Source organism: Strix uralensis, chromosome 7, assembly GCF_047716275.1.
Source record: "Strix uralensis isolate ZFMK-TIS-50842 chromosome 7, bStrUra1, whole genome shotgun sequence".
Taxonomy (NCBI): Eukaryota; Metazoa; Chordata; class Aves; order Strigiformes; family Strigidae; genus Strix; species Strix uralensis.
In genome coordinates, this window is record NC_133978.1 from 2,850,298 (window position 1) to 2,874,727 (window position 24,430).

The 24,430-nt window shown below is 37.5% G+C and overlaps 1 protein-coding gene across 1 annotated transcript in view; it reads right to left on the bottom strand.

Annotated features, from left to right (window-relative positions):
• The window catches only part of PCDH15 (protocadherin related 15), a 460,117-nt gene that overhangs the window by 361,122 nt on the left and 74,565 nt on the right, over nucleotides 1–24,430 (bottom strand). The window contains exons 3-4 of the mRNA XM_074874163.1: nucleotides 2,773–2,787; nucleotides 1,999–2,064 (exon numbers count right to left, since the gene is read on the bottom strand). Of these exons, the coding sequence (XP_074730264.1) occupies nucleotides 1,999–2,064; nucleotides 2,773–2,787 (81 nt within the window). The remainder of the gene's footprint in view (nucleotides 1–1,998; nucleotides 2,065–2,772; nucleotides 2,788–24,430) is intronic.

Below are 24,430 nucleotides of genomic sequence, written 5' to 3' on the forward strand. Positions count from 1 at the left end.
AGCAAAATAGATAAATTAAATCATTTCAGACACATGCAAAGCTTTTAGCAAAATTCACACCTCTCCCCACCATGCTCAACCATCTTTCTTGCAGGACCAGTTACATTCAAACAGAAATTTTAACTTTCTAGTTTTTAGCAAACACTGAATGAAGCATTGAAAAATCTGAGAAATGAAGCTTATTATGCCTTTCAATTAGAGAGCTGCAAGCTTTCTGTTTCTCTAAATTTTTGTTTGTATTTCAAATGACTACGTGGCCAGCATCTAGCCTTCGTTTTGGCTGTTGTTCCCACCACCTTCTCCAGATAAGTAACTTGAGTGCTGCTAACACATAAAAGTAAAATACTATAAAACATGCCAGTACTACCTATGTATAATCAAGAATACTTGACGCCTTCCCAACAAGGCGATACAGATACAATTATTTCATAAGCGTCAAATCCCAAGACTCCTTCTATAGCACACATACATTATAAAAAGATATCAAAAAAAGCACAGTATTGATTCTGGACCCTTGAACTATTTAGGTGCCATATGTACCAAACTATTTTAATGATAGTTGACTAATATTGCAGCACAGATTACACACAGAAGTTCTGCTATTAAAGAGTAAATCCTATCATGGATGTTTTGATCACATGCCATTTAAACACTCTGAAAGATAAATAAGACTTTTTTTTTTTTTCATTTGATATAAGCATAATACAGTTTTCTACTTAAATTAATATTGCACTGTATAAGTTACTTTTATAGCACTCAGGCTGCATTACCATAACCAAAACAAACAGAAAAGAGAGTCCTGCTCAGCATGTGAACACGATTACCAGGGGAATTTCATTTTCCTGAGACCAATCATCATTTTTTCAGCAGACATGATTGCAAGAAAAATCAGCACATGAGGAAGAAAACAGCCTGTTTTTAAAAGCCACTCCAGTACCAACTACCACACAGGTGTATTAACAATTGGTTTTTTGGTTCTCTTACCAGTAAAACCTGCATACTTTTATCCGTCTGACCTTGAGTAACTCCAACAGCAGCAGTTCCCCCAACGATAACAGCAGAGAGGTTCCACCAGCACGACCTGGACTTTGTTCACCATTTCAAGCACCCATATACGATAAAACATAACAACATGCAGCACACAACTATGCCTAGTTTACGAGGTTAACAAAAAAAAAATCACAAATTAAAAATCAGAAAAGATTAGTGACTTCATATTAGGAGTAACAGCCACCTGTACAAAGCACTGATGCTAACAGGGTAAACCACATTAGAGTATGCTGCATAAATGCAGTGCTGAGACTACAGATCAACAATTCAAGAAATGTATGATTCGACAGGAGAATAAAAAAAGACAGACATTTTCTTCTGAAGTTTCCATGACTACATGCAAGCAATTTCTGCCATTTCAGAGGCGTCCAAAAACTCATGTTATTAAACTTAGACTGAACCAACAAGTGACCTTCTAAAACTTGCATGTGAAACCCAGAAGACAGCAACGTTAACAGTCCTATCAAGCTTCGGAGAAAGGTTTCAGCTTTACCTAACCATACCAAAAACAAAAAACAAAGACTGACCAGAACTTTATCCTCTGGTAATATCATACTGAAAGATGAACGTTCATAAGAAGTCAGGCAGTAAAAATAAGCTGATATATTAGCACCAAGGGAGTTAAACTACTGTTGTATTACAAATAACTGAGGTCTAAATACTAGTTAAAACTAAATGCGTATTCACAAGAGCTATCTGGAGTCAAAGACCAAAGCCATCAAAATGTATAACGTTCAGGAAGAAACGACACCACTCAGCATTTTGGATCACTGTCACCTTTCCACCCCCAACCCCCATTAAGAGGTTTTCACAGACCAGTCCTCAAAGCTGAAAGACTGGGGCCCCACTGCTCAGCCGGACACGCCATTCCCCCCGTGTACCTCTACACCTCGATCAGCTAATATGGGGGAACCCAGGGGGTGTCGCGGGGAACCGAGAGGCACTCACCGTTCCGACTCTCTTCATCAATAGGAACTATTGTGGCTGGAGGACCTGTTCTGGCCAATTTGCAATCTATAAAGATGAAAAGAGAAGTTATTTCTAATTCCAGAAGAAGGATCTTGAAGGGTTTGTTGCTGTTGTTTAAAACAAGTCAGCACATTCGGCATACTGAAGACAAATATTCACTTAAATATTACATATGTATAAGCTACAACTGTTAGCTAAGCTACACTCACAGATCAAAATCTGAGCTGTTTGCTTATCCCTTACTCAGATAATCTTTATAAAGCTTTATAAAGATTTTTAAAGAGTCTGATGACAAAGGATTTAACATCTCAGATGCTGATCCATATTTACAACACCTAAACAGCAAAACTTAATCAGGTTTGTTCTGTTATCGCTTACGTGAGCCTTCTTTTCCACATCATGAACATACACACACACAGACCCCGGATCGTTGTCACATACCACCACAATACAGTTTGATGGCTACACTATAAACCTGTTCGTGTCTTGCTCTAGAGATACCACCAGGGATCTCAGTGAAGTAGTCGTCCTTCAGGACACAGATAATATGATGGTAATTTAACCCAAAGAAATAACAGAGGAATGATTAAAAGGTATAAATCGTAATTAAAGCTTCACAACAGAAACAAACATAATTTGAATTTAATTGCAACAAAAGGATCTAATTAAAGAGAGTGAACAGAATTTTAATAAGGAAAATAAAAATTAAAAACAGACGAGCAATGTTCAGGAAGTTACATTTTGCCATCTTACCCTCATATTGCCAGTCTGGAGTCAAAAGTTTAGAGTCATCAATGGAAGCAGAGCAGAATAACGAAAGAAAATAAGTAAGATTTGGTTGGTTTACTCAAAAGATAGGTTCAGAGATATAAAGCAGTACATGCAGAGCTAGCAAATGCATAAGTGTAGTCTTAAAATATATAAAAGCATGTATACTACATGTGATGACTACGCTTTGTGAACAATTTAGTTTTCTACATTAAACAAAAGTATTACCTCCTTAGAAGCATGCTGAAACAAAAGTTAAGAAGCGCTTTTCATTTTCAAAGAGCCTCACAGTACCACTGAAAGAGCGTGGTAAGACACAACCATTCTCCTTGCCATTTCACCATGGAGAACTCTATATGAGATTGCAGTCCACATTTTTAAGGACATTTAGATGCTCCTCTGATCCTCCTGACATGGCCCCAGCTTCATGGATGGCTACACCCCATTATGTAAGAAATGACCGCTTCTAATTCATTTCTAGCTAAGGAAAGAAATGTTGGAGTATCACTGAGGTTTTTTTGAGAGGTCTGAACACCTCACACAAGAATCCCAACAGAAAATCATCTGTAAATTAAACACAAGAGCAAGCGGAGGTAAAATGTTATTTCCCAGCTTACGGTAAAAAATTACACATTCATCAACTTCAAAAGAATTGCGCTACAGCTAATTACAGACTATAATTACTCCAGCACAGACAAGACCTACGAAGGAAGATCAAAACAAGGATGCGTTTATTCAGATCTCCATTGAGGTGAAGCCTCTATAAAGGACATCTCTGTGGCACAGTAATTTCCTCTAGCAACAGCTTTGCTATTCAGCTGATGAATTAAACCGCAAGACCAAACTTCTGAACACCAGGGTAAGGACTGAGAGCACAGCATTCCTTGAGGCTGTTAATATTTAACATGTTGAACAGCCTGAACAATGCCTGAATTAATACTAATGATAATACAGTCACACTGTAATGACTTTTTTTTAATAAAAAAAGACAGGCAAACCTTTCTCTGAAGGTAAAATACAGAGAACTTGTGTGGGTACCCACTCGCTCTCCTTCCTTTCATTGGTGACACTGCTTGCAGAGTTTCACAAACCCACTTGGTTTGCTATACTAAGCAGTCTAAATAAAATTATTAATGAGAAATTTTCTGGACTTATCCCTTTTATTCTTATATGCTCTAGTGTGGTACACAAAAATTGAATATTTACTGTTGATAACTTTAAAGCTTTTTGTTTTGAAGGCATTAATGGAGCAAACATAATCTGAAAAACTACACCTTTCATTTCACTGTAGTTTCCTACGAGCATATCATGTGGGAAGATAAGCAATGTTTGCACATTTACGTGAAATAAAGATTTTTTTTTTTTTCCTGCTCTTATTTTTTTCACTGGATGTTATCAAAATAACAGGACCATAAGTGACATAACATTTTCCACAGACACATGTTATAATTTCCTAGAAGTTCGGGTTTTGGCTAACTGAATGACCCTTCAACAAGCTCTTTGTTAGGGCAACAAAGCTCAGCAGTAGAAACTTCTACCAAGACTTTGTTTTTGTGCATGGTCCCGCTATGCACCATTGAACAGCGATCACCACACACACAGACACAAAGAAATCCAAAGCAGGGACAGTTTTTAATTCTAAAAATTGCATATGTGTGCTGGTTGTTCAACCACGATAATATGCCTTACCAAAAGAATAATCATGATTTTTCTGAAAACTGAATAAGCTTTTTCCCCCATCATCTATGTTTCCATGAAGATGTTCCTTGCTGGATGTCTCAATGAGAATCATAGACTAGAATCATAGAATTATTCAGGTTGGAAAAGACCCTTGGGATCATGGAGTCCAACCCTCAGCCCTACTCTACAAAGTTCTCCCCTACACCATATCCCCCAACAGCTCATCCAAACGACCCTTAAACACACCCAGGGATGGTGACTCCACCTCTTCCCTGGGCAGCCTATTCCACTCTCTGACCACTCTTTCTGGGAAACATTTTTTCCTCATGTCCAGTCTGAACCTCCCCTGTTGCAGTTTAAAGCTGTTCCCCCTTGTTCTGTCACTAATCACCTGTGAGAAGAGACCAGAACCAATCTCTGTACAAGGTCCTTTCAGGGAGCTGTAGAGAGTGATGAGGTCTCCCCTCAGCCTTCTCCTCCTCAAACTAAACAGTCCCAGCTCCTTCAATAGCTCCTCACAGGATTTATTCTCCAGGACCTTCCTTCACCAGCTTCGTTGCCCTCCTCTGCACTCACTCCAGCACCTCAAGATCTCTCTCGTATTGAGGTGCCCAAAACTGGACACAATACTCAAGGCAAGTTCAAGAGAAGTTCAGCCAAACCAGGCCAACTTCTAGTTCTATTCTTCACCAAGCAAATTATCAAAATTAAAAGTCAATCACATGTTAAGCAGCCTTTTCACAGGATTGGTTTCCATCAAACACATCAAGAATTCCAGAATTATAATCAAAGCAGTTGTATGGTATGTTTAAAACAAATGTTCAGCATTGAAATCTGGATATAGTGAGTCTCAGAGAAAAGGCAGACTAGACAGTAAAATTCAGCAATTTGCAGAGGATATACTGCAAGTGTGAGACGGTGAAGCAATAAAATTTATCATGAGAAAAATTTCAATGAAAAGAAGAGATTAGAGCAATAGCCAAAGCTATTTCTATAGGTAGGGCAGGAAAAAAAATAAACAGGATGTGTAGTAGAAATCTTGCTTGCTACAGATTACCCTCACGGCACTAATAAAAAATTTCTGAAGAAACATGTAGTTTTATTACATAGACAAGAGTTTACAGATTATTTCATATAATTTCAACCATGTCAGTATTAACCAAATATCATATTGCTTTTCAAGAGGCCTGTCACCCCTCCCTCCCCTTCTCAAAGACCAAACCTAATAATGCCACAGCCTTATTTAGTTTCACATTCATCACCATACACTGAACAGATAAATTTAAAATTGTAGTCTCACACAAATTTCCAATTCAATGGGAGACAATAATTTTAATTAAAAAACTTAAAGACAAGTAACATGCTTTAAGTACATGAGGGGTATTTTTTTTTTTTTTCCTTGCAAAATATAATCAATAAGCAGCAGCTTGAATAAGACTTCAAAGAGCCATAAGCTCAAGCACTATGTTATATCACCAGGCACCAGCCAGACCTGGTGGGAAATACTGGATACATGAAAAAGAACTTCTTCAGACTGAGCCAGGTGCACAGAAAGGTTATTCCCATCATCAGGAGGATGGAGAGTCCATCCTATAAAGATAACAGAGGGTTGAATTATTTAGTTTAGGAAAATGAAAGCTCTCTAGAAATACACTTGGGTAAATATCAAGGAGGAAAAATGAGTTACTTAAATTAAGGAGCAACACCAGTACAAAGAACACTACAAGTGCAAAGCAGAAACGGCTGCATGCTGCCCACAAAATTTAAAAGTAAAAGTACGTTTCCAGCCCAAACTTTTTTTGACTGGCAAAGAAGTTAGATCCCAGAACACTGTTCCATAGCAGGAACAGCACAGAAATGCAATTCCAGCATTTTTGAAACATACTTTTATTTGCTTATGAAAGGGATTACATGAAATGTTCCTCAGTGATATTATGAGACAGGGCTTAGTTTTTCCTCAAGTTTTATTTAAATAGCCCTCAACAGAAATTATTTCAGCAGTAACAGATTGCTTTACTCAACATAAACAAGCATAGATAATTGCAGCACCAAAGGTGACTTACAAAGGAAATATTTACACAAGCCTTTACTCTCCTGTTCTTTTGTTTCAAAGTGCCCTATGTCTGATTGTGCACCCTGGTATAAATCTATCAGATATTTTACCTATTCCAATTTCACCCTGCAGATTATTACCAGAATATGACATGCACCTAACAAACAATTAAATTTTTAATAAAACTACTGCAGTTGCTAAAACAGGATGGTTTCTTTCCATCACACTCCTTCCAGGCTGGAAGGAAGCTCCGCTCTGCTGAAAGCACAGGGAGAAGTGACATGCTGAACCACAATCTGTCTGTTCTACATTTATTTGTTCTAGCTTTCTCAATGAAAAAGCAAGTTGTCCTTGAAATTCCTGGGCATAATGGAGTAGTCATGGAAGTCAAATCATCCTAAATTGAACAGACTTTAAGAAAAAGCTGAAAAGGCACTACATAAATGAGCTTCCCTATCTACAGCTTTCAGGATGTGTTTTATGTTTAAGCAGCAGCACTGGTAAATGTAATCATGATGTAGCAGTGCCCTCCCCCCAGGCACCTTACAGCAAAGGCAGTAGGCATCAAGCAAATAAAACTTAGTAAATAAAACAACAATCTATGAAAGCTTTCCTAAAACCTTCCAGAAAAGCATTTTTGTTCCTGTCATTAACTTCACTGTTTCTTCTAACTAGTGCGTTTGCTTTACAATTATATGATCAAGGCAAAGGCAGATAAATAAAGGGCCTGTCTCCTCAGGAGCAAAGTGAAAATCTATTTAACAGACTTCATGGAACAGTTACATGGCTCAGACCCATTTGGTTTCTGATGGCTGATTTTCATTATTTTAATTTCTAATTATTTTTAATGAGATAGAGAAAAACCTCAATCACTGTTCTAGGTGGGATGCTCAGCAAGGTCAAAGAGCCTGAGCCAAAACAAACGTAACAACTTGAATAATCCCGTACCCTGATCATCTTCCTTTCACCTCGTCCTTGCCCTCTCAGAGCCACTCCCCATCCAACAGTTACATTACTTAGAGGACTTCTCTCTATTTCAGCTTCACAGCTAAAGTAAATGGAAACATCTATAAAAATGAAAATAAATGTTATTGAATTAGCTAATGCAACACGAAGACACCTGAGTGGAGACAGTCCCACAACAAACCAGGGGTTAGACTGCCCAACAGCTAGAGGTGCCTTTGACCACCGCTCCCCCACAAGCACAGGGGGTTGTGAGTAACAGCAGTGTGTTCTCCTCTCCCCAACTCCCGTCTCGTCATTCCCACCATCCCAAAGGCTAACTGCATCCCCACAGCCCCTCTCTGCCAGGGGGCTCTTTCTCCTGCCATCTCCCGAGAGACCAGTTCCTCCACAAACATGTTTCAAAGGACCTTACAAACCGGCCTCCTGCTCCGAATCACTTGAGGGATAAATCTCTTCACCACTAAGGGTAGATAGTCTACAAGGTTACAGTAGCTTTTGCAGACACCTCCTTAACAACATTGCCGATAAGCCCCACGTGCAAAGACAGCGGTAGCCTCACACCCATTTAACAGCTGTCTGACAGCGAACGTATGAAGTTAGAGGCAGTCACAGTGATCAAGAATTGCTTATAACATCCCTCCACTAAACGCAATTACTTGGAAACCCATAATAACTATTCATACTTCATATATCCCTTAATTCCAGCTAAATAAGACATTTGAATTAGTTGGGAGAACAGTGTCTGTTCTGATCATTAAATCACGTGACTGCAAGGTATGCAATCACATCAGCTCCTTCAAAGTTTAATAACAAAAATGGCTTGCCCCACAAAGCCTTATAAATTTAAATGTCTATAACCAAAAAAACGTCTCCCACAACACTTGAGAGGGAATTTGTAATTGCAGTAACAGAGCACAACTTTAAGAAAGGTTCAGTAACTTCATCCTACCATATTGAAGACAGAAAGAGTTTTACCCTGAAAAAAAAATTTAAAAAATAAAAAAGGAAAAAAAGGTGAGCTGCCCTGCAGGGAGTGCAGCACACCTATGTGGCAAACAAACAGCTAACCTGAACTTTTCTGGGCACATTATTCTGTAAAATAACCGTCATCTCCTCCTAAGCGCTCCTGAAATTAAAACTGAAGAACAATCCCCTCAATATGTTAATTAACAGCTCTTGTTCCAGCTACTTCAGAAATACCCAATTATTACTCGAAGTTATTTTACATTTTATCTTACATTCAGTTTTGCTTTTAGATACTCTGATAAGTAGTCTTGTTTGTTTTTATTTAAACAGTCATAGGGAGTACAACAGCCAATCTTAAAACCTGGCTCAGTCCCTACCAGATACGCAGCCTGATTTAAGACTTTATTTTAAAAAATTCTATTCACTACCTACTGAAGGATATTATTTTATTTGTTGGCAGAATCAAATTTCATTCTTTAATTTGTCACTGGAACAAAGATCAGACTCTAAACTTTACCAATAATTGTAGAAAGCTCATCAGCATCCCTTATTTACCTAGGGCTTCTGCCCCAGTCAGAAAAATCACACCATGCAATTACTCTGTATTTGTGTTTCAGCCACTTTTGTTGTAGTAATGAAGTTCAAAAACATTTTGAAAGGTGATGTGTGTCACACTGACAACAGCTTTCCTGTAAAGCTATGAACTCAAAGGACAGAATTAAGGCTTGACAACTCTGACATAGCGAATAAAGCCATATTTGTTCAATAGGAAAAACTCAAACCTATCTTCGAGCACAGCCTAACAAAGCAGTATTCCAAGAATACAGTATTAACTCTTAATTTCTTTTTTTCTATTAATTTGTCCAAAATCTTCCTGAATGCATGAAATTGTGTAGCATCTACATCATCTTAGAGCCAGCCTATTTTGAACCTAGTCACTGGTTGTTCACATGGTATCACTTCACCAGGGTGCAGGAAGAAACAGTATCCAACCAGTCCGTAGGGACCCTCTATACCCTTTATGACTTCAATAAACCATTTTATTATTCCTAAATACTGCAGCAAACACTCATTTCAGGTGAGTTCAGGATTCTAATCCACTTCAGTGAGTGTGTGCTATGACTAACAAAAATGGCAATATGGAAATTTTAATATTAAAATTGGTTGCCACCTTTAAACAAAGTCATTTGTGGCTGACTGCAATACTGGAGCCTCTAGGCAAAGACTCCTGCTGATGCCTCAATCACCAGCAATTGCACCGAGATAAATTTTTAAAACAGATGCGCAAATCTAACAATAAGGCACGTTAGCAACATACGGGACCAGTCAGCTTAACCTCTCTTTAAAACTCATGTAAATGAAAAAAGCAGTAGTTTTCAGGCTTACACCACATACACCATACTATACTTTATCAGAAATACTGTGGCAGTTTAAGATGTCACCATCCCCTGGCTGGAGGAAAAGTCATCTCTGGCGCTGACCTGGCAAAGCAGAGCACATTGACATTTGAACTAAGCCAGCTCATTCTGTCCTGAAGTCCACGAAGTGACCGTGTGCAGTCTTTTAATTTGGCTCAGCTGTTTGAATAATAGCAGCTGACGACAAAGTGGTAACAAATAACTGGCAAGTGAGACGGGAGGCTTTGACACCTTGATCCACCCCTGCAGTCTGTGAAGCATCTGTCCAACCATCGCCTAACGCACACGTGATTTCTCTGAACATGGGAATTCCAGGCCCAGCTACCTTGTGCTCCACACCAAAGGAGACACTAAAGCCACTTTATTTGGTATACATGCAATTACAGAGAAAAACTTGGGTACTTCAACACCAACTGCTGGGAAGTCAACCTTTATAAGAATGAAGCACTGACAAGTCATTTGGTACCATAAAAATTTTGTTACTATTTTCCAGAGCCAGAAGAGTGGGAGCAGAGACAGAGAAAAGCTTAAATGAACAAAGGGGAGTTTTCTAGCACCTAGAGTAGAGCTAAAAGTCTACACCTTTCAGAAGTTTTGTTTCTTCCTCTCTGCATTTACATGCACTTTAATTTTGCTCTAGTGAGAATAAAACAAAGCAAACACTCGACATTCAGCAGGGCTCCTTAGTGAGCAGTGAGTGCAGTAGGCATTAAGCAGCAGTCTTAATTTCAAGCATACTCATTTCTTCAACTCTACCCCTTTCCATCTATGTTGAGAAAGAAAGGAAAAAGAGCTTGTGAAAAAGGGTTGCGGAAGTCAAAGTATTTAAATCCTTTTCTCCCCATTTCTTCTGCACTATTAAGCACATAAAACACTTGCATGAAAGTCTTAGAGACACACACACAGCAAGAACCACTAAGGCCAGTCCTGAAGCCCGAGTCACTTACTCTTGCCATTTTAAGTAAGGAATTAATGAGAAGTCATCAATAAAAAAAAAAAATAGATACATGATTTCTGCCTGATTACTGACTGGCAATTAAAGTTTGTGTATGCACCACACCAAAGACGTCTGATGAAACAAAGCCAAAACACCTGCACTAATAAAATGTTAAATTAAAATGTTGCCAGAACAGCAAGTGCCACAAGGGCAGGTTCTGACCCGCTGGGGTGGCTGGAGAAGGGACAAGCTCCTGAGAAAGCCTGCTTCAAGAGAACTAAGTGGTTCACAAAACAGAATATTGATTAATACAGTAAAACCTCAAGCTCATGGATTTTATAGAGTGAAATTCCCAGCAAAACTCTTGGGAGTTTGCAATGTGCAGGGAAAGTGATAGTGTGCCTTCTGTTTTATATAAATTGGAGATGCAAGAACTGAAATTCTAACAGACTGTGGCACCGGCTGACGTTAAAGCACCTCATCTTTAAATCTGCTGGAAAATGTATTTCTGTTTTCAGATGTACTTTACTCTCAGAAATGTCCCAATTGCTCATTAAGAGGCCTTTGAAAGACCTTATATTTACCTCCTCTGTTTTGTGCCTCCATCACTCATTCAGCAGGGAACACTCACAGAAAAACCCCATGAAAGAGCCTCTCTAAACATCTTGATTTACAGAACAAGGTTCCTAATAAAGAGTTACATAGAACCATACATTTAAATTGAGTAACTAAGCAACCCAATTTAAGGGGAAAATGTCCTGTCTTGTTTCCTGTGTGACTGAATTCAGAACTACAGCTGTGCAATTTAGGATAAGCTTGGCATAACCTTTACATTAGCAGGCTTGTACTACAATTCCTCTGTATTGAAAATAGTATAAGAAGGGCTTTCACAGACTATTTTCAGCTCTTCCTGACAGACATCTCTAATTGTAGAAACTGGGAAGGAACAACAGCGAACTTGAGTTTGATTCAAACACATTTGTGATACTTCTTAAACCTATATTGAATTTCTGTGCTTTGCTTCAGAGTGGCTCAGTTAAGCACTACTCTAAAATTCATAGCTCAGAAATTCAGAGACTGAAATGAAAGATGATCTAAATGTCAAAATCTGACTGTAGCTGAATTTGGGTTTGGTTTTGTTTTTAACTGGACAAAAAGTGAGGCTGATGGATAATCAAGTACAAAAAGGACATAAACCAAATAAAGAGTATTATTGTAAGCTCTTGTTCCCACAGCCTCAGAAAATGTGCTTTTATACAGAATATACAACCTGAACAGCTGATTTATTTTGTAGCTTTATTTTTCCATTCTTCCAACTCTTTTTCCTACAGATATAATATCTATAAAGTGTTTGGTATGTGAAAATTGCCCTGCAAGTGCTGTGGATTGCTATTTTACTTTTACAGCTTTAGAAAAATGCAGTACCATCCATCTTTTGGGCAATATTCTTTTAGATTGAAATAACTTTCCATTTTACAAGCAGTTTTGGAGTTGACAGAGTCTTTAAAATCATACTTGTGCCTGAAAACACTGTAAAACACATAAAAATATGATACTATGCCAAGTAGCACCGAAAATTGCTATTACCAAAAGTAATTTTTAAGACCATTAAAATGCAATGGATAGCTCGAGAATAGCTATAATATCTTCAGAAATGCTTAAAGCTCAAAAGTTGATTCAACCTGCTTTTAACCATTACTATACACTGAGCATTAAAATTTCACACTGTTTTCAATATTTCTGAAATTGCATTTTCCCTGTTACCTATGTGATGCATTTAAGACAAAAATTTCATAAAGGAGGATGAAAAAGTATTTAATATTTGGAATTAAACTGAATCCTGGTACTATAAGTAAATTTTAAAGTCACAGCAATTTTAGCTGCTGTATAAAAACAGACATTTAACTCCTAGTACAAACAACTCTGAAAAAACAGTTGGAGATGCCTGTAACCTTTCATATTGTTGAAACTTCTTTACATGCAAATAAAAATGGATTAGCATTTATTAACTGAAACACAGGAGAGGAGACAGCTAAGCTGCCTATAGATGAGCTAACAATATTTAGCATTCCCCTGTTCCTAAAGGGTAGATCTGTGACTTTAAGACTTTAGGCTCAACATTAATGTTCATTGCCACTGAAATCACATTTAATTACCGGGCTTCTCATCTTCCCCTAAACAGTTTCTCCCATTTCAGGATTCTTTTTGTATGCAACAGACATGGGAAACATAAACTTGTCTTCCAGATAACTGACTGAAATTAGCTGAGACAAAAGAAAGAAGCATTAAAAGGAAGTCTAAGATCAAATTTAGAAAAAAAAAAAAAATCTTCATGAAATTTTGCTATATACACAGAAATATTTTCATTTTTAACCGGATGTAAAATTTTAGAATATTACATTACCATATGTGAATACCATTGAACTGCATTCTTGAGACTACGGTTTCAGTGACCTTCTTTAAAAAGCAGCATTTTATAGACTAGAAAAAAGCTCAAACTCCCTTCAGATTTTTAAGATTATAAACACACACACACACACACCCCCATCCCCATCCTAAACATCAGCAACATTCAGATGTTATTAAGCAAAAACCAAGAGTCAAGCTGCCAGAGTCTACCTTCTACCTTTGGTGGTAGAACAACAAGGAGCTGTTTCGCTCCTCTAAAGTCACCTCTCTCATGCTGAGCACTAGCTGCTGTAAATATTTAAGTAGTTCAAGAAATTTCCACTTGATACCAGACGTGCCAAATCTACAGCAGGTAACACCCGCCCATCTCCACCGAAAACAGGCTGCACTAATTAATCTGCCAGTTCTAGGATTGTTTATGTTTCAGGTAATTACCTAGCAATTTTGTGAACATCTACATATTGTGCCTATAAATATCTTTCTCATGACATCTCTAATGAAGTCAGTGTTGATCAACGTCTTCCTGTAATTTAATCAAGACATCAAGCGGCAGAGACAGAAGGTGAGAAAGTTGCTTTGCTGCTCGATAAAGCAATACCCCGCTGCGTCCTTCATGGAAATGAAGGGAAGCAAGACAACTCCTTGCCTTAAACGACACCCTACTCTCTCAGCTCCTTGAGTACTCTCTCAAAGGCTGCTAAAATTAGCCAGTCAAAATAGACTTCCACAGCTGCATCTTAATTACAATGGTGCAGTACAGATTTTGTCCCTCCTTCTCGGTGGCAAATGTCATGGCTGCCATGTCCTGCGGTCACGGGACTCCACTGCGTTATCTAGCACACACCAGAGCATCCCCTACTCCATTCCTGCAGAAACAAACTTCTGTGCGTCTGAGGACTGTCCTGGACATTTTCCCATTTAAAATACAGACCCTGATAACATCTCTTAACTAAATCATGATCTAATTACCATTGAACACTGTCTTGAAGTAAGACAGACACTGTGCTTTGGTTTTGAAATCAGAAAGGTTTAGATATTTCAAGTAGAAGACATTGTATCCAACATTAGCAACCAAAAAAAGCCCATAGAAAGGGTCAGAATTGGGTTTTTAAGCATATTTCCAAGCAGACATGTAATAGCAGAATCCACAAAATAGCACGTAATGAACTTACTACTTACAATCAAGTTCCTGTGGGTTCCTAAAGTTAATTTATTTTACACAGAGGATGTTGACACATATTCACAGATGTAAAAATTAATTAGCCAAGGAACTGGAAAATGCTGTCCCACCAGCCTCGGTGAAAAGGTACAGAGCTGTGAGCGGAAGGCAGGCTCCGAAGCTGCAGATAAAAGGCCCTTTCCCAAAAAAAAGGTTAAGGCATCTAACACAGCGTGCGGCTCTTACATGCCACCTGACTGAGTCGCATCCATTTGCATGTTCCTCATCCATGAAAAATGCAAAGTAATAAGACTTCACAGAAAGTGTCATCCTTTGAAGTATCTGTTTAATAAATTATGGTCCAATGGATTCAATAATTGAAGTCTGAACTGCTTTCTGCCCATCATAGATCTAGACCATGTCTAAACAGCCTGAATCCAAGTTAATTATAAAAGCAATAAGGACTTCAACATTGCATAGCTACAAAGAGTTATTTGTTTTTCTTCTGGTTAGATGTACACTTTTGATACCTATTTTGTTGAGCAAAAGATGATACAATCTTAAGTTTAAAACTAAAATTCTTCCCCCCCACAATGATAATCATACCTGTTCTTATAGCAGTTGTACTTTGGTTTCCTGGTCCCACAGTTTATTATTCACATTTTCAGGTAAATTCACAAAACATCTCCCAGTTCTAAACATAATTTGTCTGAAAAAATGCAAGGCAGGGGGCGGAATACAAAGCTTATGCGCAAAGTTAGTACTTTCTTCAAAATATATTTTTGAAAAAAACTTTTGGTGAAAAACATGAAGATGTTACTTAATCTTCTTTTTTGAAGCATCTATTTAATAAGTAAACTACAATCTGAGAAGAAAGAACGTATCTATGGCATCATCTGTTACTCCTGCCAGAATTGCCTTATATTTGTATTATCTCAAAAAATGGTCTGGTGAATGCAGAGTAGTCACAGACTTTGTTTGTCTTTGAACCAATTTAAGCTTTATTTTAATAAATTTAAGGTTTTTAGGTATCTCCCATGTAAAGTAACTAAGGGAAGAACGAAGTATGAGATAAGACAAAGGACTGTTTGACTCAGCACCCTTCAGGAGATGGGGGTCACTAGCAACAGCCTGGAGAGGATTCCTAAAACGTGCCAAGCACCCCCAAAACACGGTGTTAAAGCCAAGCAAGGTGGCCGATGCCAGTGTGTGGGCTCTCGAAGCTCAAAACATTAAGACTTCTTCCAGAAACTTACACACTTTAAACGTTTTTGTGGGTTTTGTGGTTTTTTTAGTAACACTAGTGAAAATGAAGTCCAAGCATGGTACATCTGCTGTCTGAAACCTTTAACATCAAACAACAGATAAATTGAAAGAAGAGAGTTGATACATTTCTGCTACATTGGAAAAGACATTTCATATCCCTTGCAATAGGATTCCAAACCCTCAAAATATTTGCTTCTCAATTTTTACCTGCTTAGAAAACAGTTTCAAAAATAAACACCTTATAGTACGTACTGATTACCGTCAAAATCTCTCTGTGTCTGTCACTAATCTCTGGGAGAGTTGAAGTCACGGAAAAAATATCTTTTCCTAAAACAGACACAGTGGTGGTACCCTTGTGCTTCCCAAGATACCAAAGAGAAAATTAACAAATCTACTGGTCCCTGTACTAATAATGAGCATAGGTAAATTAACATAAAATGCAAGTTAAGCTTCTTATTGCAAGGACTATTAAAATTTCAGAAAAAAAAGAAGAGGATATGGTAGAAATTAAGACTGATCATCTGTTCTTGGAAAAGTACAGCTATCCTCAGTGTTTCAGCTCCTATGAAAAACTAGAAGTGCCAAAGGAATATCAGCTTCTGCCCATCAGTGATCTTTCTTTCACCTCCAAATACATACGTACACACAAACACATCTCAAAACAGGACTTGCCCAGAAAGGACAAGTATCAGTAGGTGTACTTGCTAAATCAGTCCAATCCAAGTGCATATTCAGGGAAGTTTTACAACAGCAAGGATAGGCAGCAAAGAGAATATGTTTTTTCTTAAATTACAAAAATATAGTAGTAATTTGGATCCACAGGCTACATAGAGGCCATCAGCAGGAAGACAGAAGTGATGCCTCCAGGCTGGACTCGGTTTCATCTCTATAGCTGGAAATCCAAGGATATAGGGGAGCTTTCGAATTCTTCCTGTAAGGTTTCCACCTATGAGACAGCACTGAAAATAATCCTGCAGATGAGACAGCACTTGCACAGGTATTTCTGTAGGTTTTAAATACATTCTTAGTATACAGTAGTGCCCCAAACTACTCCCCTCCTAATCCCATTCAACCCCATGTTTTGATTTTATCTAACATGCAGGTACTGATAAAGTAACACACCTGATGCAAAAGTACTGAGCTGCTGCTCCGTACCCAGGCTGACTGTAATGGAGAGGTTGATTAATTTTGTATTAGGCAGATGCACAATTGAAAATAAATCCCAAGCCATTGATTACACTGGAAGAACAAGCAGATAAGGCATTTTCTTTTCATACCTCCCATACTTAATTATACAAAGGCTCTACCCACAAGGACTGTAAGAAAACAGCTGAGCACAGCTATGGGACTTCTTTATTATTATTTTCTATGTATGATTGTTTATGTTCTTTAAGTATAAAACATTTTTTTTTTATTTTGGTAGGATTCTGGTTCATTGAAGGTTTACTTCTGGATAATGAAGAAAACGGTCATTTATCTGAAGCCATTCACTCAAGTTTATCTTTCTTTGTCAGTATGTTCATAACTACTTTAATTATCGGACAACAACAGGTTCACTGATTATATGGAGCTGTGTGAAGACTATGCAAGTAAATGCCTGGCTTTATTTGCAGTTTGTATACCGAGCAATTGAAAGACATTTAAAATACAGTAGTCTCCATCACATTTCTTTGAGCACCCAGAATGCTATTAGCCAAGCAGAGACTCTCATCACCTGTTAGTCACTACCTCCTTAGCAGAATAAAAAGACTAAGTTTGAAGACAAAACAAAACAAAACTGCTAAACCCCTGGAGCTGTAAAACCACTAACCCGTGCCACTATACCCATTGGTGTTATTAACTAAACAGATAAAATGGTAGATATGAGGAGCAATTGACTTGAGCAGCATCCCAGAGGCAAGCTTCTGTGTCTTCCTGATTAGCTTCATTCAATTATGTCTTCTTAATTGCTCATGTGCTAAAGCTCATTAAATGAAAAATAATATTGCTTTCCTGCAGGTTGTGCACTTGAGATTTGAAAAATGGACACCACTGGTGTACCTTTGAGACATTGCCAGAGATATTTCAAAGAGCAGTTACAGCCTATCGAAACTAGACTGCTATTTTTTGTGGCTGTAGGATCCCCAGACTCCTCGTGAGCTCAGTGACAGAGTATTTCTCATTTTCTTCTAAACTACTGGTAAATTTTCACTTTAATAATCATTCAACTTTTTTCTACCCCCCAAGATAACTGAAAATTTTAGAGTTAAGCTCTAAATTTTACACCAGCTCATAATTTTAACAGCACCAGAAAATAAAACAAATCTTCGGGCTTGCCTTTATAGTGTTAACCTGTAACTAATAAAGCCCAGAAATATGAAATACCACAACTTCAGAGCTACACTTTAGGACTTCTTCAGTTCTCTTCAGTGAATTCAAGTTTCTCCTTCATTACCTGTTCATCCAGAAATTATTCCAGAGCATTTCTGAACAAAAACTCTCTAATATTCCCAAACCACATTGTACGTGTAGAAGCAGAATGAATTTTGCAGAAGATACTATGTTGTTATGCAGACAAGCAAAGAGAGGGCAGGGTTTTTATTGGTTTTACTTTGTGGGGTTTTTTCCATAGAAAACATACCAATAACATACAAATAGGAACAAGTTAATGCTCCTAACCCTATCTCTATCAAATGAAAGCATCTTCTTCACATACTGTATCATTATGCTTAGCAGGATTTGCAGATGCTCCATTTAATTGAACTAGAATAGATTTCCTATCAGGACAAACATACTTTATGAGCGTCTCATAAGAAACGTATCTTCTAGAAGATGGCATTTTAGTGAAGAAGAAAAAAACCCCAAAATCTCTGTGAACAAACCCCATAAAATAACATCTTTGACTGATTGATATCTGCTACTGAAATAAATTTAAGGCTATGAAAATTTGCTACAGTTGCATATGCCATAAAATAGCAGATATATGGCACGTTCAATACAAATGATGTAGAAGTGCATTTTTTTTCTTTCACCCCAAAAACAACTAGTAGAGGGTCAATGGAACAGACAACTCTCAAAATGTACCTACATACATGAAAATCTTCAAACGTCCACCTCACATTTGAGAACACAACACTTATCAAATAAGATGATATTTACAAGTTTTAAAAAAAAAAAAAAAAATCATAATTTTTTTCCACCTTAGCAACTCCTGTACTATAGCCAAGCAGGAGAAAGAGTTCAAATAACCATTAAAATGCTTCTAAAAAGGGAAACATCACAAATATCTGTCTAGAGCCTCTTAACAAAAAATGCCCAATCTGCATTGATAAATACTTCTTCTGTCTTATATTTAGTATGAAACACTTTTTATTAAAAATTTCAAATTGTTAGAAAGCTAATAAAGAACAGTGCCCAGATTTTTTCAAATAATTTTGCAATAAAAAGCAGTAAAGGAAAACTTATGAGGATAAAAAAAAAAAAGCACTGAAGAAAGGGAAACAGAGCTGAAGTTTCTTACTTTGTAGCTGAAACTTTGCATACTAAACAGAATGGTCTATGCCAATGGCTCAAAAGCCATTTAGCACCGATTACTGTAATTTCAAAGCCAAACTTTGGAGAAAATCATGACACAAGCTTAAAGATACTGGTTTTCATGTTTATACATCTAAAAACCTTGAGATAAAACGCCACATACCATGGAATTACAAGTAACAATAGTGGTACAGATCTTGTTCTAAATTTTAAAGTAGTCATCCTAACGAACATCACCTACAGGGAACTACTCCCCCCATCTTCCTAACCATTATCACAGAATCACATTAAGTATTACAATGATTCACGTGGTAGAATCCCAATCATTTTAGGGGAGGGGGTGGGGGGTCAAATGAGTCAATTATTTGCAAAAATGAGTAAACCCTATTGTTTCTATGAAAGAATATGGGAGAGAACAATATAATCACCATAATGCCATAACAATAAAGCACATCAACTGCTCTGTCATCCAGTATCATTATCAGCTATACTATGTGGAAGAAAAGTAGTCCACTCTCTTCCTTTGATGTTTTTTTCTGAAATCTTTCAAAACTTACTATGTTTTTGGTTTGAACTTTAGTTTTGTGGGTTTGGGTTTTGGGGGTTTTTTTCGAGTAATTAATTTTTGTTGCTGCGTTATCCATTCACAACCGAAGGAAAAGCCCAGTTATTTCTCAAGAAACATGATCAACCTGCATTGGCCAACCCGTCACAAAGAAAACAACAAAACTACTACCATCTCCAGCAACATCAGGCAACAGCAGATGCCTTGTTTAAAGCTTGAACCATCCAGAGGTTTGGATGAAAGTTTTAATGAGGGAAGTCCCTAGCAGCTTACAACTATGTGTTCCTCTTTAGGACCCAACAAGTAAGTCTGTTTAAACTCTGTTTAGAAATAAGCCATGAAATTAATCTCATGCAAGACATGCACAGCAGGTCAAATAATTAACTCCTGTCCCATTATATATCCTTAAAGCCAGGGAACCACTTGGCAGTAACAGAATTATATGTAGCTGCTCAAACCAATGATGTTCCAAAATAAGATAATATTACTAACAGAAAACTCTTCTTGTCAGTATAATTGAGTAAATACAAACAGCTTATTCTAGCAGATGAAGAAAAATAATCACTTTGGCGATAAACTTGCTTTTCTCAACAGATAGTACCACAGAGCAGGATCTGACCTATTTTAAGGGACAAATAAATCAAGTATTTAATGTTGCATCAATGTTGCAGGCAAAATAATCAGTAGCTTAAAAATCAGTAACTAAATCTATGATATCAGGGTAGAGGAACAAGCAAAGCAAACAATGTAAGCAAGCTATTTACTACTCTGCAGGAATATGTTTTAAAATGCCTAACGGTTTGCAATACCTTGAACAGAAACCCCTTTAGATGTTGCTGAAATGAGAAGCGATAATGTTTATCACTACTAAATTCAAAAAAGAAAACTGAAATGTCATTGTGGGTAAACACACTCAAAATCATACCACAACATCCATCCTTCCTGAAAATCAGCTTTTTAGGATAATTTGGACTAGATCTGTTCAGCCTTCAGTTTCAGAGAGATCCTATTTATCTATAAATCCAATTTGAGAACACAATTTCTCTCCCTTGCTTTCTTTTTCACCTCCTCAGCCCTTCACTTTGCCATCAGGCTTAACTAGGTGCATCATGATTATTTGATATTATTTAAATATTTGATTTCTGCTCATTGTAGCCTACAGATACAAACTATTCATCTCTGCACCAATTTAAGGCCTGTCATGCCTCAATACACTGTCTAATAAACACTGCAGTAAAGGACAGATTTTTTCCTCACTATTTCTTTAAACTTAACTCGATAAGGCCCTTGGACTTTTTCTTATTTTTCTTTAAAAAAATCCATCTACTGCTTTCTTCTGTTTACCCAAAAGTTTTCCTTTCACCATCTAAAGAAAAAAAAAAAAAAAAATCTTATCTTTCAACAGAGATTCCCTAGAAGAGATGAGAGAGAGGGTATTTGCCTGGGAGAAAAACCAGTGATCACATGTGTACATAAGGGCAAAAGTCTTCAAGACAAAAATCTTTTCGAGTCCATTCTATTTGCTCTATTAAGTTCACATTAAATATTAACATCACAGACTTGCCTGTTGCAAAAGGCAAAAGCCAAGACACTACAAGCCAACGGAGTCACAAACTGTAGTTGGTTCAAAAACTGCAGCAGTATTTGTGGAGAATTGGGTGAGGATGTTTGGTTTGGGGGTTTTTTTGGTGGTTGTTTTTGGTTTTAGGTTCAAAACACCAGATATTTCCTCGCCACAGGCATTCCATATAAATCCCTAGCAATTGACTGAGTCAAGAAAAACACTAAGAAAAACACTGTCTATATTTAATGATAGACAACAGCTGAACAGTAATGATCCCCTAATCTGAAAATGATTACTGTAAAATGAATGCATTAAAATGAGCTGTGAGAGCTCATCCTTTACAATTATTGCCCAAACACGTGACTCTGCTCCCACTGCACACACTACAGCAGAGATACTGTTGTCTGGGGCATGAACCCTGCACAAGTTCAGACCTTCTGGAAGCGCTGAAAAATCCAGACCCCTATTTAAAGCCTTCCTAAGTAGGAGTCTGTACTTACCAAGTAATCAACAAGAAAGCCAAGATCTGCTCTGAAAAAAAGATTTCACACTTCATTTTTTTCAGGACAACTTATAGTTACAACACTACTGATCTTTTTCTATACTAATTATTTAAAACTTCGTATTTATTGCTATTGTAATTGGAGGTGTCCTTGCAATATCCCACTGTTCAATCAAGTCTTTGCCACATAATAAAACAGAAAACTTATGCTCATTATTGATGCAGTTAAGAATCACACTCCTGATATATAAATTAATTGAACTGAAGCCAAACTGCGCATTTGAAGTGATTCAAAACCAAATCTGTAATTCATAATACACAGATCTGTGTTCCAAAGGACACAGCTAAGAGTCAGTTCTTGTTATGTGAAAATGAAACAATAATAAAATCAAGTTTTGATCAAGTTGAAGTTCCCGTGCTTTGTTTTAAACAGATACTTCTCATCAAAAACAGATTAAATTGAAGCATAGCAGCAACAGGAAGGCAGTTTCTATCACAGTTTATTTGTCAACATATGACAGTCTCATATAAGCATTCAGAAAATAATTCGTACTGCTGGACTGAGATGAGGAAAAAAGTGAAGAGAATTTGGAAAGTAATATGACAGGGGAGGGACAGTGATGCATAGGAGCAGAAGGAATATGCAGTTTGCCAAGCTAGCAACAAAATTCAGTGGCAGAACAGGGAACCCCAAAGATAAGGAAGAGGTCGTTATAATGCACAAAACCAGGTATTTACAGAAGACTGAGCATGAAAGAAGGTGTGCACCAGAACTTGTAGCCAGCAGGAAGAAGGGAAAGTCTGGAGAAAGAGGAAGAAACAAATGGGTGTTTCTCCCCACCCCTGACTGTAGAGAAGCTTTAAAAGGGTAAATTCACAGATTCTGGAAACGTATGCTTCTAGTCAGAAAATATCTGTGTCTCACCTCATACTTCATCCCATTCCTCATGTCTTGTGGCTGCAACGAAGTCTACAATAGAGAACACTGCAATTTTGAGGTTTCCTAACCGTTCAGGCTCCTTTCCCCAGACCTATTGCTTCATCTTAAGAAAACACTTTTAGAAAGAGTTAGTCTGAAAATGAGCTTCAGTAAAGAAAAAAACAATTGTGCTGTGAATGCTGTATTTTTAAGACATAATTTAGGTACATAACCCAACTAATCATGCAGTGGGAAACTTATTGCAACCCATCTATGTTTGCAGGCTACCTATAACCAACCTCAACCTTGAGTAGCTAAAAGATTCTACGCTGACACAAATAGTCTCCTGCAGTCATACTTCCTACTCTAAAGACTACCAGTCTCCCATGTCGCCATGACACACCCAGGAATTCTGTTTCCAAATTATTGCTACATATACAATATGGGAGTACAAACAAGTCAGCACAATATTTCCAATAAAAATAAAAATTGAGTAGGCAATATAAATAAATGGTGGACCATGATGTGAATAATATGGCACTAAGGAACATAGGCAGATTTTAAATGCTGTCATTTGTAGCATATCTGTTAGTTTTTTTGAAAGTCTGACTAGGCTAGCTATTGCTCTTCCAAAACAGTTTCAAAGTGTGATTTCCTCCAACGCTATTTTGATAAATAGCCTAGTTAAAAAATTTACATTTGTTCTCGTTAAGGCTCCCCCCCAGTAAAGAAATATGGTCAATTAGTATGAGCTATCTTACTACTAGATCTAGTGGCCTACTGATCTGCAAATGTGTTTATGCTTAAGAGAAAACTGGAATAAAGTGAAACAAGTAGGTTCTGCTGATCCAGCTGGAAGTGTCACAGCAATTCAGCAGGTAATCGAGAGACAGATTTACTGGTTTAGTGCAGAGGGAGTTTCTCTTGTGGGGAACAGTGTCAGAACACATCGAACTACACAGAAAAAATAGAAAAACAAGGACTGCTTGGAATAGCATGTTGAAGAATTAAATTGGCAGTGTCCCATCTACAGCAAGTGGATTCTGTTTAGATTGAAATTAGGAATGAACATGGGTGCAGAAGGGGGACCTTGGCAGTTAATTCGAGTTCAGAGGGAATTGTCAGTAGAGCTAAACCAAGCTCTGTGAAGGAAAGGTTGTTGCCTTCACTGTCTTTATGCTACATAGAGATGCAAAATGCACATGTGTATATACACTTTGCATTAATGTATGCATGTTTGCAATTAGATTTAGAATATTCATGATGGAAGAGCTTTGCTGCAGAATAAAGAGACAGAGCAGCTACAGTATAACCCTCTGTACGCAGCAACACACACAAATCCTACCTCACCCCACTCAAATTAAGGGAGAAATCCACCACATCTGAGAAAGCAGTGTCCTATTCACACTATGCCAGTGCACCATCTCTCTTGGCTAAAAGGAGTTAGTTTCAGTGGAAGTGGTAAATTTGTTCTGTGAAATCTGGACATGAGATGGAGATCACAAATAGATACAGTATTCTAGAAAATCTGAATTCCTTCCTCTAATTCTATGTCAAAACGCTAAGTTGTCAACTAAAGTTATAGCGACCATCTCTCTACTCAAGACTCTTTCAAACATTACCATTAAAGAACAAGAATGACCAGCACAGGGGTTATCTCTGCTCAACACGCACGCTCTATGGCTATAAACTAACATATGAATGCACAGACACAGCTGTTGCTGAT